At 31.4% G+C, this 19872-nt stretch overlaps 1 protein-coding gene across 20 annotated transcripts in view; it reads left to right on the top strand.

Annotated features, from left to right (window-relative positions):
* The window catches only part of PPIP5K2 (diphosphoinositol pentakisphosphate kinase 2), a 63667-nt gene that overhangs the window by 8236 nt on the left and 35559 nt on the right, over positions 1-19872 (top strand). For 14 of the 20 annotated variants that reach the window (XR_013998493.1, XR_013998494.1, XM_081133082.1 and 11 more), the window contains 15 exons: positions 2517-2712; positions 5184-5274; positions 6499-6584; positions 7787-7941; positions 9146-9247; positions 10393-10554; positions 11941-12062; positions 13246-13347; positions 14610-14696; positions 15472-15547; positions 15635-15744; positions 16724-16809; positions 18737-18862; positions 19001-19122; positions 19388-19570. Coding sequence is in view for 18 of the 20 variants with exons in the window: in XM_081133082.1 (XP_080989208.1) it covers positions 2517-2712; positions 5184-5274; positions 6499-6584; positions 7787-7941; positions 9146-9247; positions 10393-10554; positions 11941-12062; positions 13246-13347; positions 14610-14696; positions 15472-15547; positions 15635-15744; positions 16724-16809; positions 18737-18862; positions 19001-19122; positions 19388-19570 (1806 nt within the window). In the remaining 2 variants the exon portion in view is untranslated. The remainder of the gene's footprint in view (positions 1-2516; positions 2713-5183; positions 5275-6498; positions 6585-7786; positions 7942-9145; positions 9248-10392; positions 10555-11940; positions 12063-13245; positions 13348-14609; positions 14697-15471; positions 15548-15634; positions 15745-16723; positions 16810-18736; positions 18863-19000; positions 19123-19387; positions 19571-19872) is intronic. The other 6 variants (XM_081133083.1, XM_081133076.1, XM_081133078.1 and 3 more) reach the window with 2 other exon arrangements.

Raw genomic sequence — 19872 nt, 5'->3', positions numbered from 1 at the left:
AGGCCCGTAAGTAAAACATAAAAACAGAGCTGCTCTGGCTGACTTAGACTGGAAAGTACTATTGACTTAGCTTCTACTAAACTTACTCTTTTTCTTTATAGAATTGTGAACACCACTGGTACATCAAGTCCAGTATTCGTACACATAAGGACTTTTCTTCTCACCTGTATCTAGACCCGTACTGTTTCTCATGCCTTATTTCCCACATATTCCATGCTGTATTATGCGTCTTTGGTGTTGTGTGTACTCCTTTATCTCTGAAATTCCCTTATTTGGGGGTACTTGTTGAATTGTTTTCATTCTTTGAAACAATGCTCAGATTTCATATTCACTATTCCCCCTCTCCATGCTCTTTTCCACATAAGAAACTTGAACACTTCTTCCTGGGTACTATTTCTATACCTTGATATACATACTTTTATTTCATGTATCATAATATACTATATTATTACTCTGTCCCCCATTAGACAGTACTTTGAGGACAGGTAGTTTTTGTATATCTTACTCTTCAGTGCTTAGTATAGTTCTTGGAATATTCAAACTAATTTAATTGAGCTTATGTTCATGATGTGTAGTCACTTTTGAGGAGCTTGATATGGTTCATTTGAACCATAGATTGATAAAACAATTTGTGCCAGATCATTTTTCTGTTAAGATTTCAAATAATTTCCTTTAGACATTAAATCTAACAAAATAACTTGGATCTGTTTTAAAAATTATTTTCATTCTTCTAAGGTTTTACCTAATAGGAAAATTCTGTAATTTTTTCTTTTTTTTTAATGTTTTAAAAAAATATATATCTTTATTGATTTCTGAGAGAGGAAGGGAGAGCGAGATGGAAACATCAGTGCTGAGTCATTGATTGGCTGCCTCCTGTAGGCCCCGCACTGGAGATCGGAGCTTGCAACCCGGGCATGTGCCCTGGCTAGGAATCCAACCTCAATCTCCTGAATCATAGATCAGTGCTCAACCACTGAGCCACGCTGGCTGGGCTGTAATTTTTTTTCTTAATGTAGGTTTATTTGTACATTTTAAACTGGAATGTTTTCAGTTCATCTTAGGTAATGATCAGCTGTGCATAAAATAGATCTATAGTAAGCAAATGAAACTTAGCATAAGCATATTAGCTTTTCTTTTTTTAAACAGTAAAGCAGTATGAAATGTTAGGCGGAATACTTTTGTTGTCTGAGAAATCTACTCCAGGAACAACATGATGAGCTATGTGGAGGCTTTTCATCAGGAAAGAATTGAATAAGAGACTATCAAAGTGGATGACCAGAGGGAGAAAGCAGACCCCAGGGAGGTTAGGATTTACAATCAAATCCAATACCAATTTGAATTTTATATGAATTAGAGCAATGAAGAAATAATTCTAGGCTAAAGAAGAACAACAATTTAATTTGGATGTTATCCAATTTTATTTTTAGATTTATAACAAGGAAAAGTCTAGTAAAACGTTCTAGCTCTAGTATAATTTGAGCCCAGTTTATAATGTCCTATGAAATATATAAAATGGAAGAGAGGAGAATTGCAATATAAAACTGGGAACAACTTTCTTTATATATTTGATAAAACTCTAAATACCGGAATGCAAAGGCCTCAATGAAATTTTTTTTTTTTTTAATCCTCCCCCAAGGATACTTTTTCAATTGCTTTTCAGAGAGAAAGGGAGAGAAAGAGAAAAAGAGAGAAACATCGATTGGTTGCCTCCTGCACAAGCCCGGACCAGAGCCGGTATCAAGCCTGCAGCCGAGGTACATGCCTTTGGCCGGAATGGAACCTGGGACTCTTCAGGCTGAGGGCTGACACTGTAACCACGGAGCCAAACAGGCTACAGCGGCCTCAGTGAATCTTGAGTAATTTTATAAACCTGTGAGCTACTCATAAGTTATTTCCATTTCCTGTTTTTTTAGCTTCAGGCCAAATCGTGGCCTTTAAACTGTAGCCAGGGTGCCAGATGAGCAGCACGACTAAATGGGGATATTAGCGTACGAAGTGTCAAAGAGCACTGACACCTTTTAGCAGTGTGGCTTTTTCCAAAATTTCCTTCCAAGTTGTCGTAGTTGACTGACTGATGTTCGTACTCAACCTACAAAAATAGTTTGATACTGGATAGCTTTGTAGTCAGAACAACATTTTAGTCAAGAGAATTTTTTATCTCACTTCCATTGGCCTTTTACGTGGATTAGATAGGTTTGGGCTTTTATTTGCCCCTTTGTGAGGTGAGGATAGTAAGTAAATATTAGGGACAATTAAAATAGCATTTAAGTTTAAATTTGAAAGAAAATAGTAATTTTCTGAAAGCTTTAAATTTTTTGCAGACCCTTCTAGAAAACTATTATTTTGTTAAGTATGTGTTATAACAGTGATATAATTTTGACAAATGCCTTTTTGGTTAATGTGTCACTTTTATTGATTCATCACATGCCTCATCTACTTCTGAAAAAGATTTAAGAAAGCTGTACTTTGGTGTTCTTGTTGAGGTCAACCTGATTTTTTGTTTCTTTCTGTTTTAGCCACCGGAAAGGCAGATTATAGTTGGAATATGTTCCATGGCAAAGAAATCCAAATCCAAACCAATGAAGGAAATTCTTGAACGGATCTCCTTATTTAAATATATTACAGTAATAGTATTTGAAGAGGATGTTATTCTGAATGAACCAGTGGAAAACTGGCCTTTATGTGATTGTCTTATTTCTTTCCATTCGAAAGGTATTAAAGAATGGGGGTGGAAGCCCTTTAATCCTCTCTGGTTGTAAAACTAATACATATTCATTGTAGAATGTTAGGTAAATTAGAAAAATAAAATTAAACTCATGTACTCTCGAAGATAGGTTATGTATTTCTTTCCAGCCTTTTTTCTGTGTATATTTTTAGAAATATATTTAGTATTACAGTGTATATGTAATTTTTTATTTACTTTTTTCACTAATTATGTCAAGGGTTTTTTCTCCATATCATTCTTCAAATACCTGATTTTTAATGGTGTTCTAATGTGTCATCATGTGATGTACTATAGTGTATTTAACCAGTATTCTAACAATTAGGTGGTTTCCAGTTTTTACTATTAATAAGGTTTTGGTGAACTCCTCAAATGTATCTTTGCTTTCACAACTAAGTTTTTTAGGATAAATTCTTGAATTCTTGAATATTTTAATCCCTTATGCTTTTGCCATATTGGAAATGATCTGCTATTTCTTATATATATATATTCATACTTTTTTTCTTAAGCACTTAATATTTGAATTTTAGATTTTACTTACTACCTTCTATAAATCAAACTGAAATGTCAATTAAGCTTAAGTTTTACTTCCTAGTACTTCATGGTAAGTCTACTAAGCAAAATTATTGTTAAATGTATGTCTGAAAATTTGTAACCTAAGACTGAGTTAAATGAATTCTCACTAAGAATTATAAAAGATATGAGTTCTTTTATAAATGTATTTATAGTCTATAGTTCTTGTTACCAATTATGTACTCCCTAACTGCGTGAAAGTCTCACTTTTGTTAGGTGTTCAAGAAGCACCTCCTTCAGCCAGAAGGGGATGGACCATAGTTGAGACCTTTTGTGCTCCCACAGCCTATGTTAATTTTTATTATTTCATAGAGAAGCCAAGGCCCTGATCTTCTTTAGAGACTGAAGTTCATCATTTCAGAGAATCTTAAAATTTGCTTATCCTTGAGAATAAGGTGTTCTTCCCTTACTATCACATGGTTCTTTCTATAAAACCTGTTCGTCTATAAAACTAGGTGCTATCTAAGGTCCTATCCCATATGCTGTCTTTTGGTGAGGGAAAAGTTCCTCTTAAGGGCAACAACAAAAGCAGAGAACTGAACTGCTGAATTCTGTTAGGCTTCAAATCATAGACATTGAGACATTTTTACAAGTGAAGAATTCTTCTGAGAGTCTTCATAAAACTTGGAGGGTTTGTAATTCGTGGTCAACTGATTCTTAGTATCAAGTATTTCTATTTAAATTTTTAAAAGCTAAGAGGAGTTTTGGAATAAATCTTTAATTGACTATAGCTTTTTGTTTTAACTTCGGTATGCTTTAAAACTTCTTTCCTCTACTATTCTTGAAATGCTACAAAATACCGTTCTTCACAGGTATACTGTCATATAGTTAAATGCTAAAGTTATGCTTGCTTGCTGATTTTTACCCATTTTCTTACATAAAATATTCATTAAAATATTGTCATTAAGGAATAATAACAATTAATGTTTTTTGAGTACTTGCTGTTCCAGGTTTTGTGTTAAGTGTTTTATTTACACTTTTATTTAATTCTTCAAAAACCGTACTAGGTAAGACTGGTATAATACCAATTTATAACCAGGAATCAGAGGCCTTGAGATGTTAAAAAAATTTGCCCAAGGTCACATAGCTAGTGAAAGATGAAAACAGGATTTGAACCCTGATTTATGCTCTTAACCTCTATGATATACTGTCTCTCTTAATAATGTGAATTGGGTAAAATTATAGACTTCTACTGTCAATACAGAGTGACATATAAGCATTAAAAGTTCTTAAACTTTTAAAGATGGTATTTGCCATTTGATTTGTTTTCATTATAATTAGTAATTTTAGCAAAGTCTAGAAATTTTAGAGAGTTAGTAGCTGATATTTTAAAACTGACCTAGTAGCAGCAAGTGTTATACTGCTCATATATTTTATAATTTGAGCATAATCTGTTGCATGTGAATTAATTTTTGTTTTGCTGCTCTTATTGAAGATGCGTAAGTTCTTTGAACTATCAGCTAGTTTATATATATAAGCATCAAAATATTTTAAGTGAGAAGGGGAGTCATATATATATTTTTTAAAATCAGGTGATTGTGATACACTTATTTATAGAGAGATTTCTATTTGATTATGAGGTAATCTTACCATGTATCAGGCAACTGAATAATCAAGCAGTGACTAACAAGTCAGTGCTCTAAAGTTTGTTATATAATCACTGGCTTGCTGTGCCTTCTCAATCAAATTAGGAAAAAATAAGGTTTACTTAATAGTACACATTAAATCAAGTTTTATGTGTGTATCATTCCATGCCTTTATGGAAAGCAGTTAAATACATAAAAAAATTCAACTTTTATGGGAGGTGGCTGAAGTTCAAGCTGATAAAGTTATAGATGTCAACTTATCCTGAGATTGTACAGAATATGTTAATGATATGTGTTCTTAGGATTTCCACTGGACAAAGCAGTTGCCTATGCAAAACTCAGGAATCCATTTGTAATCAATGACTTGAATATGCAGTATCTCATACAAGATAGGTGAGTGAGTGGTGAACGTGGCCGAATTAAGGGAAGGAAAATTAACTTTAATTTAGTATCTACTGTAAGCACACATGGTATCAGGTGTTTTCATATACATTTGTGCTATCCTTTAAATAATGCTTGGAAGTAGGTATTCATACCCAATTTTACAGATGGAGAAACTTGAGAACTAGGAATATCAGTCAACTTGCCCAAAGTCATGTGTAGTTCCACAAGTAGTGGGACAAGGACTTATACCACACCTGGTTTGTTTTGTTTCCAAAGCCTACTAAACCATTGAAAATAGTGAACAGTTACTTTATCAGGTTACTGATGAGGAAATTAGGGCTTTACTCATTATAACTAAGTTATTTTTAATGGTAAAGTGTAACCATTTGAAAAATATTTCACTGTATATCTTAGTATTCATTTAATGGGCCAAAAGCATGAATTTCTAAGAGACATGGTAAAATATGAGTGTATTTATGTATTTCATTTAATGTTTCACTCTCATGGCTGCTACCCTTATAATTTCACTAGCATTCTATTTTCTTTTGTGTTAGCATTATAATATGAGATTATATATATGCAAATACTTTATAAAGTATATGGCCCTATAGTTTTTCTATTTTTGTTTTTCTACTATTCCTTCAGATACTAACATTGTTAATACCTAAAACTTTAAAACATTTTTCTTAAGTTTACATAGTAATTCATGTTTATATATTACAAATATATATACATATATAAATTCATATTCATTTTAAGAAGTTTGGGAAAAAAGCATAAGGAAAGACATTTAACCCTACCACTATATGTCCCATATTTGTTCATGTAGAAAGCAATACATACATTTACTCACATTTTACAAAATTAGGATCACTGTTCTCTTAAACTATAAATATTTTCCCGTGTCGTTAAATTTATATAGAGTATAAGGCTTTTAATGGTTAGGTAATTGCAATGTAGCAATTTTAACCATTTCTTTTTATACATTTACATTCTTAATTTTAAAAATTAGTATTTTAATATGCCACATAATGTATTGTGCATACATTTTTGTTCTAATTTTTACAATATATTTTTCAATATTTAAATGACATTTATTTAAAAAATAAAGAGACTTAATATACATTTCTTTTTTAGTGGTAGAACAGTAGTAAAATACTTACGAAGAGAACAGTGATGTACTTGTGAAACAACTATAAAACAATAAGGATGTTTATTTTCCTTTTTCTTCAGGAGGGAAGTATATAGTATTCTTCAAGCTGAAGGTATTTTACTTCCTCGTTATGCAATTTTGAACCGTGACCCAAATAATCCCAAAGGTAAGAGATTTTAAGCAAGCTACCTTCTGTCATTCAACATACTTTTAAGCCACTTCCCTTCTATAATTAAGTGGAAGGAATTTAAAGAACTCATGGTATTCACACAAACAATAGTGTGGAGAAGGCATGGGGGGGGTTGTGGTGCAGATACCGGGAGGAGGGGATCAATGGGGGGCAAAAAATGGGGACATCTGTAATACTTTCAACAATAAAGATAAATTTTTAAAAAAGAACTCATGATATTCTATTCAGATTTTTTTAATGATCTAAAGAAACAAGCAATGTATTCAGTTAAAATGTGACATTCATAAAAGGCTAACTAATTTAGTAGTTATAGATCCTATTTTTCTTTGGCTTATATATGACATGTCTCTGAGAATCAAAGAATTTTTAAATTACATGCTTGAATAAACTGGTATTGATTAGAGGTAAACAAGTGATTTTTCTATGACTACTGAATTAAGTATTAGAAACTTCATGCTAAGATGGCACAATTAAATTTCTGATGACTGAGAATTTTGAAATACTGCTATTTATTAATATTTTTAAGTACCCTTTGCTTCATTTTCCGGGTTACCTAAAACATCATGTAAGCTATATATAACTTAGTCTAAAAAAGGCAAGATAAACGTTCGTTTGTCTTAAGATTTAATATTCTGATAAAAAACAGTATTTGGGGGAATTTTGATAACTTTATTGTACCTCAAAGCAACTTTTATTAAAATACAGGTATAGCATTTATCTGTAACAGGGATTATTTCTTGTTTGTCTAAAAGTGAAAAATTTACTTTCTAATTGAATCACTTGCTTACTCTGTGTATCAGTTATTTTTCCAATTTAAGTAATTCCATGTTTTGTAGTATCTGTGATATGAGTGATCCCATATGTTTTTAGGAAATGACAGCATTCTGGAGCTATTTCTCAGTCTTTCTGATTGGTATCATTTTATATCTAACTTTGAATTCTATGAGTGAAATGGCAGGTCCATAAGATTTTGAAGAACTGCTATAGTTCCTAATGCCATATTTCATAAATGTTGGTATATGTTGTTTGCATAAGTGTCTTAAAATCAAATCAGTACTTTATCCAAGGTTACTTTTCTTTGTAATCTCTATTTAAGTAAAAAAAGATTATCAATAATAATAATATATCTATATAATATACAATATGTAATTTTTCTTGCTATTATGTTTTATTTATAGAATGCAGTCTGATTGAAGGTGAAGATCATGTAGAAGTAAATGGGGAAGTTTTTCAAAAGCCATTTGTAGAAAAGCCAGTTAGTGCAGAAGATCACAATGTTTACATTTATTATCCAACATCTGCTGGTGGTGGAAGTCAAAGACTTTTTCGAAAGGTAAACCTTTGTTATGCTAGTGAACACTGTTCTTCATACATTGTTGTAAAAATTTTACTAAAAGTAATCAAGTATTTATTAAAACTATGATTAAATAAGAATGTATCATTTAGATATAAATTATTAAAACTGATACTATACTATGTTAGAAAAACAAGGCATCATTTTAGTTACTTAATGTTGCTTATGCAAAATTTCACCTATGGAATACCAAGAAGTTACTTAATTTCTTTCTACCTTTCATTTATATATCTGTCATATAATAAATTTAAGTAAAGATCAGCAGTCTTTTAGAAAAGATCAGCAGCCCCAAAATGGATAGTTCATAGAAAATATAATACCAATAACTCCTACATACTTACAAGTGTGCTCAACATTGCACCCTAATAAAATAAATGCAGATCAGGTATAAAAGATAATGACATTGAGTTACTTTTTGTATTAACAAAGATCAAAAGATTGAGGTAGTTGGAAAAGAAGCACAAGTCCAAACATTGTTGGCAGGAATGCAAATCAGTGTAGCCTCTTAGCAACATTAGTAATGTATCAGTATGAAAAATTCACATACACTTATAAGTAGTCATGGACAGGCAAAGAAAACAATGAGATACTATTTTATATCCACTGGAGTGTCAAATACTAAAAAGTCTGACCATACCAAGTATAGACAAGGATGTAGAACAGTGGGAACACTCATACATTGCTGGAGAGACTATAAATTGTTAAAACAGTTTATAAAACGATTTTGACATTATTTTTGTAAGTTGAATATGGGCATATTCTATCACCTAGCAATTTCATTTCTAGTACACACCTTAGAAACACTTGCACACGTGTGCTACAGGGACACTTAAGAATGTTCAAAACAGCATTGTTCTAGTAGCTAAAGTTTGAAAACAACCCAAATATACATTGATAGGAGAACGAATGAATTACAGTGTATTTATTCAGTGGAAACTTCTATAGTAGTAAAAATGAGCAAACTAGAGTTACGTGCAGCAACATGGTTGAATCTTAGAACAGTTATTCTTAGTGTTCTTTGTAATTTTTAACGCTATTTAACTTCCATAGTAAGTGTTGTTAAATATTTGTGGATTAAAACAATTTTTTTTTGTCTTAAATGGCAATAGATGCTAAAGGGTTATATTCTAAAAATGAGGGGAATAATTTAGTTTTTATGTTGATGGACATCTTTTGTTTTCAGATTGGCAGTAGAAGTAGTGTTTATTCCCCAGAAAGCAATGTACGAAAAACGGGCTCATATATATATGAAGAGTTTATGCCCACAGATGGTACTGATGTTAAGGTAGGGTTGATTAAAGTATATTTTAATTTTGTATTTAGAGTTTACCGATGATATTAGAAAATAGAGCACCCTGTAATTAGCAGTGTCTATCTGTTTTGTACTGTGAATGCCTTTGGCAGTCTGAAGCCTATGACCCTTTTAAAAAATAATTGTTTTTTAGAATAATATTCTTAAATGCTTAAAACAGGATTAGAAATGAGACATTTTATTGAAATATAGTTACCAAAATATTTAAAAACCAACTTTGTGATACAATAATGTGTATGCTTCTTTAAAAGGGCATTAAATAATAAAATATAGTGGGGAAGGGTCTAATAGCCATCATAGTCTCCAAGCTCTGATCAGTGTGAATTATGTTTTGCGATATTATTTATTTCATAGTTGCCTGCTGTCCTCTCAACTTTATTCTTATGGTATAATCCACACCAAATAACTTACTCTTACCTGAATACCTTTTGCTATTTTATGCCTCTGCCCTCTGTTTTATTACCTTTGCTTAGAGCACCTTTCCCTCTCTTGTCTGCCTTCAAATTTATGCTACCCCTCACCTCCCTGCTTTTTAAATCTTCTTTTGGCAGTTACTTCCTTCTGTAATGTTTTTATAGTTATTCATACCTCTCGTTTGTTAAACTAATACAATGTGGGAAGAATCACATCATATACATCCTCATATACCCTCAAAATGCTTAAATCTTTTACTATAGAAAATAGAACTCCACTTTACCAGTTTTGCTATATAATTAATTATTTATAACCTCTTCCCACATATTGAAAATTTTGGCATGTAAATAGAAAGGTGTGTGAAAGTATAGTCTGCAGACAAATATTTTTTATTGATTATTTTCTCTTTGAATTTGTTGTCTGCTGTTATAATATGTATACATCAGTATATTTTTTATTTATTTTTTATTTTTTTAAATATATCTTTATTGATTTCAGAGAGGGGAAGGGAGAGGGAGAGAAAGAGAGATAGAAACATCAATGATGAGAGAGTCATTGATCGAGCCCACAACCCGGGCATGTGCCCTGACCGGGAATCGAACCCCGATCGCCTGGATCCTAGGTCAACACTCAACCCCTGAGCCATGCCTGGCCGGGCATCAGTATATTGTTTAATAAAATATATACCTTACCATTCATGAAAGGTTTATACAGTGGGTCCAGATTATGCCCATGCTGAAGCTCGAAAATCTCCAGCGCTCGATGGCAAGGTGGAGCGAGACAGTGAAGGAAAAGAAGTAAGGTACCCCGTTATTCTCAACGCTCGGGAGAAATTAATTGCTTGGAAAGTCTGCCTTGCGTTTAAGGTAAGATGTTATACAGCCCATATAGGCCCTCCTAAAGGGAATTCTAATTTTCTTTTTTGAATAAAATGACTGTTATTTGGGCTTATAATTGGAGAAGTAAGTTGAAAAAATAAAAGTGATATATCTAAACAATGAATCCACTCTTCAAGGGATTCTTGTAGTGCCCATATATAATAAATTAAGATCTTTGTCTTTCTGTGTTCTTTCTGTATTGTATAAAAGGGAATTTTGTCAATTTATTCAGAAATTAAAATTACAGGGGAAAACAAAACAGTAGAGTTAACTAGTGTTTAGGCGTATTATTTTACGTATTTAAAACAAAACTGGTTGCCAGTGTGATTTACTCATAGAATTGATAAATGATTTTTGTTGTTGTTGAGTAACAAAGGTCCTCAGTATTCTTCTAGCCTTGACAACCCATCTTTTGGTCTTTTATATATGATAAGATATATTCATGAAAGCAATGCAAATATATTTCTTAAAGAAAACTTTGTACTTCTGACATTTGACTAATTCCCTCAATTAATCTATATTGTGAGGCTTTTACTTCTGTAAAGATTTAAACAGAAGTTGTACAACTTGTGTCTAATAACATCAAAATTTTTACATTTTTGAAGCTTTGCCTTGGAAATGTAATTTAAGGATGAGTGTATATTATTGGTTAGTAAATAATAAGTAAATTTTTTATTAATAATTTGAAATCTCTATCACGGAAGGAAAATTAGTCTGTAAATATGTTTAATATGTTTTACTAACTATATATAAATCATTTTAACTTGTAATACCCAAGATTCCAAAAGCCATGACTTAAAATCACATTATACTAATATATGATGATTTGAATAGAAAATAGGAAAATTCCTGGAGCTTGGACAGGAAATTCATACCTTTCAACTGTTTTATTCTCCCAAATAAAGGAAATTTATTTTGGGTACTCACAAGTATGTGCTTGTCCGAGTTTAATAGATTCGTAGGAATAATTGGACCTTTCCTCTGGGATATGTCTTCACAATTGTTTCGTTGGTTTTTTTTAATTAAAGTGATATTTCTGCTAGCACAACACTTATCAAAGCCTTTAAATGTTTTTATTTTGATTTTTAATGAAATGTTAATGGAAGAATAGGATAAGATATTTAAAAGTTTTTGACCTCCCTAGTCCTTTAAACATTACTTCTCTACATCTACTTCATGGTAATGATTGTATGGTATGTGTTATATGTTTTCTGAGTATGAAGTTACAAATAAGTATTTTCATTTTTTTACTTATTATGAAGTAAGCTAATTAATTTTTTGGCATATATAAAATTTGATATGTTCTAAAAAGACTGGGAAATCGTGACCCTTAATTCAAATGGAACTTTAAAGCTTATAATTTATTTTGAATAGCAAACAGTTTGTGGCTTTGATTTACTGCGGGCAAATGGACAGTCCTATGTCTGTGATGTCAATGGCTTCAGTTTTGTGAAAAATTCCATGAAGTATTATGATGATTGTGCAAAAATACTTGGGTAAGAATTTTTCTTTATATTTCTTTTTCTTTACTTTTGTTATAGCTACTGCATGCTAGTTATTCAGAAACTAAATAATTATAAATATCAAATGATTATGATTGTTTTAGAACTATAGAGTAAAAATCAGTATTTATAAAATTACATCCCCAAAGACCGTGCCAAATCATGAATTATAATTTGAGTTATCAAAGATAAATTTATAACCAGTATAGATAAAGGCTTAAAGGTATTTTAACTTCATAGATTTAGAAATGCTATGGTTTCATTTTCTTATATGGCACAAAATTAACATTCATGAAATAAATAACCAGAGTGAAATAGAAATATTTGGAATTCAGGATTCTTTTGAATGATGCTGCTTTCTGAAAGCATATATACTTAAAGATCTTTCTCATGAGATTATTATGTGAATGTAAAAGAAATTATTGCTTACAGCAATGCTATCTTTATCATCTTTGACCTGTTTTCTTATAGCTTGATTTAGAAAGCTTACAAAACAAGAACTATCTTTAAACCATTTCAAAGTGTATACACAAAGCTATAAGAAACTTATACTTTAAAATGTGTTTTCATAATTGGAGTTAGCTTTTATTGTATATTTCAAAGATTTGTGAACTTATCCTTAAAGTGAAATTTGGGGGAGCATAGTAAATTTTAGCATGAATAAGTGCTAAACTTAAACAAAACCAGAACTATTTTATAATTACTTAAACACATTTCCATTATTAACCCTATTAATAAAATATGATAGAAATTTGTTTAAAATGGGCAATGGTATTTAGAATAGCTTTATAGGTGATCGATAAAATGGTAAGAAATGATTAGTGACTACACTAAAGAGATAATCTTGGATTCCAGAACCTTTGTAAAGTAGATGTGATGCAGGTATAGTGAGTTATTTGAATCCAGTGTGACTTATATTTTTAAAACTAAAGTATATAAGTAAATGCTTCCAAATTTATGACGTCCCATTAGTGTGTTCTGATATACCAGTTTAGAACTGCTCATCTGATTTCTCTTGATCAGGATCAATTCTTTGGGTTACTTTTAATGTGCTGTTATCACATAATCACTGGCTAGTTTGACTTTAACTCCTATGATTCTCTATTACTTGTCATTACAAGTACCTAATATTGTCTTAAAATGAACTAATTTTTAAATTTTTTTATTATTCACAAAGCAACATTGTGATGAGAGAGCTTGCTCCACAATTTCATATCCCCTGGTCAATACCCTTAGAAGCTGAAGATATCCCAATTGTACCAACTACATCTGGAACTATGTAAGTTTGAGTATTTTCATTTAGAAACTCCTTGGGTTTTTCCCATTAGCCTGTGCTATTGCAATAAAGATTCAGTTTCTGAATGATTATTAGATACTTTACTGAGTATGTTTTCATATGATTCACTCTGCAGATGGAGCAGATTACATGCTTTAATAAGGCTTTTCATAGACTAAAATTTTTTTATATTATTTCAAATAAAATCCTGAAAATGCTTGGATAATTGTAGAACTGTTTTATTTAACATAAAAATAAAGGAGGTGACAACAGGTGTATTACTTAAAGGTTTATACTCAGTGTTCCTGCAACTTTGGCACTCTTAGCATGTAAAGAAAAAATATACAGTTATATTTTGAGGTAAATTAATTGAACCAATATTGCCAAAGTGTTTCATAACATTCCAGTGAAAGTTACTGCTTATAACTCACCTGTACTCAGGTGAGTTGACTGTATTCTTCACATTCAGACTTACATTAGCATATTAAATATTCTCAGAAGTCCTAGGGATGGCAGGTGACAAAAGTGTTTAATTTTGTTTTTAAACCCATATTTCCAAACTTATTTAACACAAAATTTTTTTAGATAAATTTTAAAATCCTACAAGAGTGTGTTCTATGGCTCACAGTTTGGCAAACACTAAATTATACCTTAGCATTCCTCCAAAGAGCTTTATCTCCAGCAATTTGAGTTGGAAACACTTGTTCTTCTTACATGGGCAAAATAAATACAGTAAAGCTTTATTTTGTTTTAACTTAATGAAATATTAGTCTATAATGACTAATGCTGTAGAGCAGATATTTATGAAGTTCTAGGATTGCAGTCCATCATCCTAGAGAGGAAGCAGATTTGTTTTTAATCCCCACCCGAGGACATTTTTTTCCATTGCTTTTCAGAGAGAGTGAAGGGAGAGAGAGAGACAGAAAACTTCGATGTGAGAGAGACACATCGATTGGTTGCCTCCTGCACATGCCCCAGCTGGGGATCAAGCCTGCATCCAAGGTGGGTGCCCTTGGCTAGAATCGAACCCCAGACCCTTCAGTCCAAGAGCCAATGCACTAACCACTGAGCAAACTGGCTAGTAACTTCTTAATCTTTTTAGGGTTTGATGTGATAAAATTAAAACTAGTTGTTACAAGTACTATTCTTCATAGGGAAGATCTTGAAATGGTAAAAGATGACTCTAAATAATTAGATGTTGTAGTCTGAATTATCAAAACAAATCATTGGTTAAAAATTGAGAATTTCTTTTGTTTTAATTTTAGGATGGAACTTAGATGTGTCATAGCTGTCATACGTCATGGGGATCGAACACCAAAACAAAAAATGAAAATGGAAGTGAGGCATCAAAAGTATGTTTTAAGGGGAATAATTTAACACTCAGGAGATAATTTATCATTTTTAATAAATGATTAGCTATTTCGATTACTACATCATATAGAAAAACTGTTTACCACCATTTCTTGGCCATTAATATTTAAACCACTTGTTGCAAATAAAATCCATTTAAAATAACTGTATATATCAGCATCTGAAAATTATTGTGGCAGTATCCATAAAAGACCATAAAACTGACCTGGCTTTTGTTTACTGTTGTAAAGATGTTCTATTTAAGCTTAGTTTATTCTCTTACATTGCTCTCTGACAGTCATTAACCTCCCAACCTTCTAGAAGAAAATTAGTAGAATGAAAGTTTGTTTTGTTTTATTTTATTTAGTATTTGACATGGAGATAATAAAATTTGAAAACCTGAGCCATTAAATATGTGTTGAAACATATTTTAAAAATACATATGTGTATGTAGTGACTTCAGAGAACATGTGATATTTTGTATTATAAATATATGTTGTTTTTATCATGAGAAAACTTTTTCAAATAATCCAATGATTGTTAGTTTGATATGGTTTAGGAAAATATAAAAGTTTATCAGTCAGAGTAAAGAAGCATCATGGTATAGTGAAGAAGGACAAGAGGACACACAGTAATTGAAATGCAAAGACATGGAGTCCCAAACCTATCATTTATTATCATTATAGTTCTGTCTATTATTTATTGTACTTGATCTAACTATATGGTGGTAATGTTAATTATTGCAAATGACTAATAGTGCTCTGTCTTTTTTATAAGATTTTTTGATCTTTTTGAAAAATGTGATGGATATAAATCTGGGAAATTAAAACTCAAAAAGCCAAAACAATTACAGGTAAGTGCACTTGATTTCTTGTTGAGTTTTAAATTGCTAATGGCAAAGTTATATAAAAATTGAATCCTTTCTTAATTTATTATACAGGAAGTGCTGGATATTGCACGACAACTTCTTATGGAGCTGGGGCAAAATAATGATTCTGACATTGAAGAAAACAAGTCAAAACTTGAACAACTTAAGACTGTGTTAGAGATGTGAGTATCTTTTTGGGATCTTTAATTCTGATAACAGCATGTATTGCTTTTTAAAAAATATGAGTGACTTTCCATGTTAATTTCCTTCACAGTTTGATCTTTTTGCTCTTTATCACTGTAGCTGTGGAGAAATTAGTGAAAGCCTAATGAGCTTTTTATTTTCACCAGTGAGAAAATAGATGTTTTATTGAAGGTCATTGTTTTAGTTTTAATTTTAATGAGAAAATGAAAAGAGGACATTAAATTTGGATCTTCTATGAAGTACTACTTAGCATGAAGTCCACTTGGTAACTTGACAACAGATTCCGTGCTGTTTAAGAAATAATAATTTTGAACTATGTTTTAATCAAGTGAGGTAGATACCACCTATATTCCTACTATAAGCATTACAATTTTGACCACTTACAATCTTATTTCCTTTATTTTTTTAAGATGCATACATTTATGTTTTAAAATATTTCTTCTATACTCTGTCATCTCTTCAAAATCATTTAACTTTTGTAGAGAAACTTTTTTGGATTATTATTATTTTTTTATATCCTCACCCAAAGACATTTTCATTGATTTTGAGAGAGAGAGAAAGGGGGGGAGAGAGAGAGAAACATGGATGTAAGAGAGAAACATCCATGGATTGCCTTTTGCATGCACCCTGACCAGGCCAGGAGCAGCCCACAGCCCAGGTTTGTACCCTGACCGGGAATCGAACCTAAGACCTTTTGGTGTACAGGATGACACTCCTACCAACTGAGCCACAGTGGCCATGGCTGTATTTTCATTTTTAAGGTGGTTAGAATGACTACCTTTGCTACAGATTTTCTACTAGGATATTATGAAGAATTCAACAAGGTAATTACAAATAGAGGGGGGCATTAATATATAAGGTTTAGTTTTTTCTCTAGGTGGATTTAATTTTTCTCTGGGAGGTCATATTGAACACTTACTGAATATTCTTCATTCTGCTTGCTGTTTTATTTTTCAGGTATGGCCATTTTTCTGGAATAAATCGTAAGGTACAATTAACCTATCTCCCTCATGGTTGTCCTAAAACATCTAGTGAAGAGGAAGGTATGTTATTATTAATGCGTATTGTGTTTTAATTATATGTAGGGACTTCCTGCTTATTGTTGGTTAATTACCTTTGGACCCTCTCTAATAGTTTGCTCTTTAGTGGAGAGTTTGTGTGCTGCTTTCTATCTAAAATATAGATTTTATCCTTTACCTTTAAGTAGGAGGCAGATTTTATTATTTTGAAAACTGCGTAGGACTTCCCTTTTACTCTGGGGTTGTTTCAGAAAGCTTATTTATATATAACTAAATGTCACTTAATGAGCCTCTTCCTCTTTTGGTAGAAGAGGTCAAAGTATACAGTATGAGAGTTCAAAACATATGGAAAGACTATTCGAAAAAATATACAACATTTTAAAATAGATATTTTTCTCCAGAATAAGCATTTAAATAAGACTAGTCTTCTAAGAGAAGTCAACACAAAAGTCCATAAATTCATTTACCTTTCAAAAGAAAAATGGGCAGGGGTTAGAGAAGCCACTTCAGAGAGAAATGCAGATGCTTAATAACATGAATATAATATAGTAATAATCACTCTTGCCTATCACATTGGCAAAGTGTTTTCTTATTTTCTTTTTTCAAACTGGTAATAAAGAATGCTGATGAGAATATAGTGTGGTAGTATTTCAGTCTGCTGGTAGGAATATAAATTGACATAACTCTTTGAACAGTAATTTGTCAATATATGTATATTAGAAACTTCAAAAAGTGTTCATATGCTTTAACCTTAATTCTTTTTATACAAATTGATTCCAAGGAAGGAATTGAATATTCAGAGAAAGATTGATCTGTTGGGATATTAAAAAAATGGAATTATTTATACTAGCAAAAGTTGAAGTAATGATTATCTTACATGCAAACTGAAGTTTGATTATGTTGATCTTTATATATTTATTTTAAAATTTGATGTGTTATTCTCTTATCATACTTGGTGATTAATAGCAATAAGCTTAATTTCCTCTATCTTTATGATCAAAAACATTCCATAAGTAACTAAATAAAAATGTCAGCTAATTAAATGTTCCTTCATAAATTAATATTGGTGTGCATGGTAAAAGCACATGCAACTATTAAGGGTGATTTTCTATCCCTTCTAATGAATCATCATTATGTTATTTAGCACTTATATTGCTTGTTTTTAAATTACCTTTGTTTCTGTAACATAACACAGATCTTTGGACATAATAAAGGGAAGGTCAAAATTAAGTATAGAAACTCATTTACGATACCTCCTCCTCTAAGTAAGAAAATACTTGGTCTGCGACATACAGAAATTCCACAATTCCAAATTTTATTTTATTTTTTAAAATTACAGTTGATATATGCAATATTATATTAGTTTCAGATGTACAACATAGTGATTAAACATTTCACAAGTCTTAATTTCAAAAGCCATTCTTAGCTACATTTTTTTGTATATCTCACCCATAAATTTAAATTATGATTAATATGAGGCTTATCTCACATCTTCCTAAAAATTATGCAAATCACTGATTCCTAATCATAAAGAAGAAATATATCGTCTTCACTTTAGGTCTTGGTATAAAGACAAGATCTGGATCCTGTCATCAAAGAACTCTTAATCTAGCAAATATAACACAATTAAACACATTAAGGAAGTGCCATTACTATCATACCACTGTGAGAGCAGTGATGAGAGAAGCAACACTTCCTTTCAGAAAACTGGGAAGGAATCTTATTCCTAAAGTATGGGGGAGATTTTGAAATTTTAGGAAGATTTTAACAGGTGGAACAAGGGGTATTCCTGACACAAGCCTACAAAGAAAGGTACGTTTAAGGAACAAAATAACACACACAGGCCATATTTCACTGCAGAAGAGACCACAAAGGAAAAATTAATCTTGAAACATGTCTGTTTAGAAAAAATATAATTGACATTTGCTTTATCCATTCACATGTATCTTAGACAGCCGAAGAGAAGAACCATCCTTACTTTTGGTTCTAAAATGGGGAGGAGAACTGACCCCTGCAGGCAGGGTCCAGGCGGAAGAACTTGGAAGAGCTTTTAGGTGTATGTATCCTGGAGGTCAAGGTAAATCTTGGAGTTTCTCTAATTTGGTTAAATTTATACATTGTGTTTTCATATCTTTATTTATTTTGAGATGTTATTAAATATAGAAATACAGTGAAATAAAAATATAGCTTAAGTGATTTGAGGATTTATTTTCAGGAGATTATGCAGGATTTCCTGGTTGTGGTTTACTTAGATTACATAGTACCTACCGACATGACCTCAAAATATATGCCTCTGATGAAGGACGAGTGCAGATGACTGCAGCTGCTTTTGCCAAGGTATAAGTCAATGTTTTTACAGTTAATAGAATTTTCACTTAATATTGCACTTAAAATATTTTTACTAAGGCAATATTAAATTTCCAAATTTGAAACTTCCAACTAAAGCTTGAAATGTCAGGGGTAAACTGTACGATTAATAACGTGTATTTATTGTAAATAGTTTATACCTTATAAAATTCAGCATGTAACAAAATAATTATGATACTTTCTATTATTTCACATACTAATATTTAAATCTTTGTTGGTTTCATTTAATGTTTAGGGGCTATTGGCACTAGAAGGAGAGCTTACACCCATTCTTGTTCAAATGGTAAAAAGTGCAAATATGAATGGTCTTTTGGATAGTGATAGTGACTCTTTGAGCAGTTGTCAGCAACGTGTGAAAGCAAGACTTCATGAAATCCTTCAAAAAGACAGAGATTTTACTTCTGAAGATTATGAAAAGGTGGGTCTTAGCAAATTCTTTTAGATGTGAAATATTATACACAGAAAAGTACAAAAAAATAAACTTAGCCTTTATTGAATTATCAAACAAATACTCATATAATCATCACCATCCAGGCAGAGAAATAGAATATTGGAACAACTCTAGCCCCTGTGTACCCCTATCCTAACTGCAATCCCTTCTCTTAGAAAGAACTACTATCCTGACTTTTTATGTTGCTCTTCTTTATAGTCTTATCACATCCAGAATACTTGTTTGGATAAGTCTTCATCTCTAACTACTGTAGTCACAGTTTTGGCTAA

The sequence above is a fragment of the Miniopterus schreibersii genome, assembly GCF_964146895.1.
Source record: "Miniopterus schreibersii genome assembly, chromosome: 3".
Taxonomy (NCBI): domain Eukaryota; kingdom Metazoa; phylum Chordata; class Mammalia; order Chiroptera; family Miniopteridae; genus Miniopterus; species Miniopterus schreibersii.
Note: the sequence above shows the minus strand (reverse complement) of the source record. Positions and strands in the feature narration are given on the sequence as shown.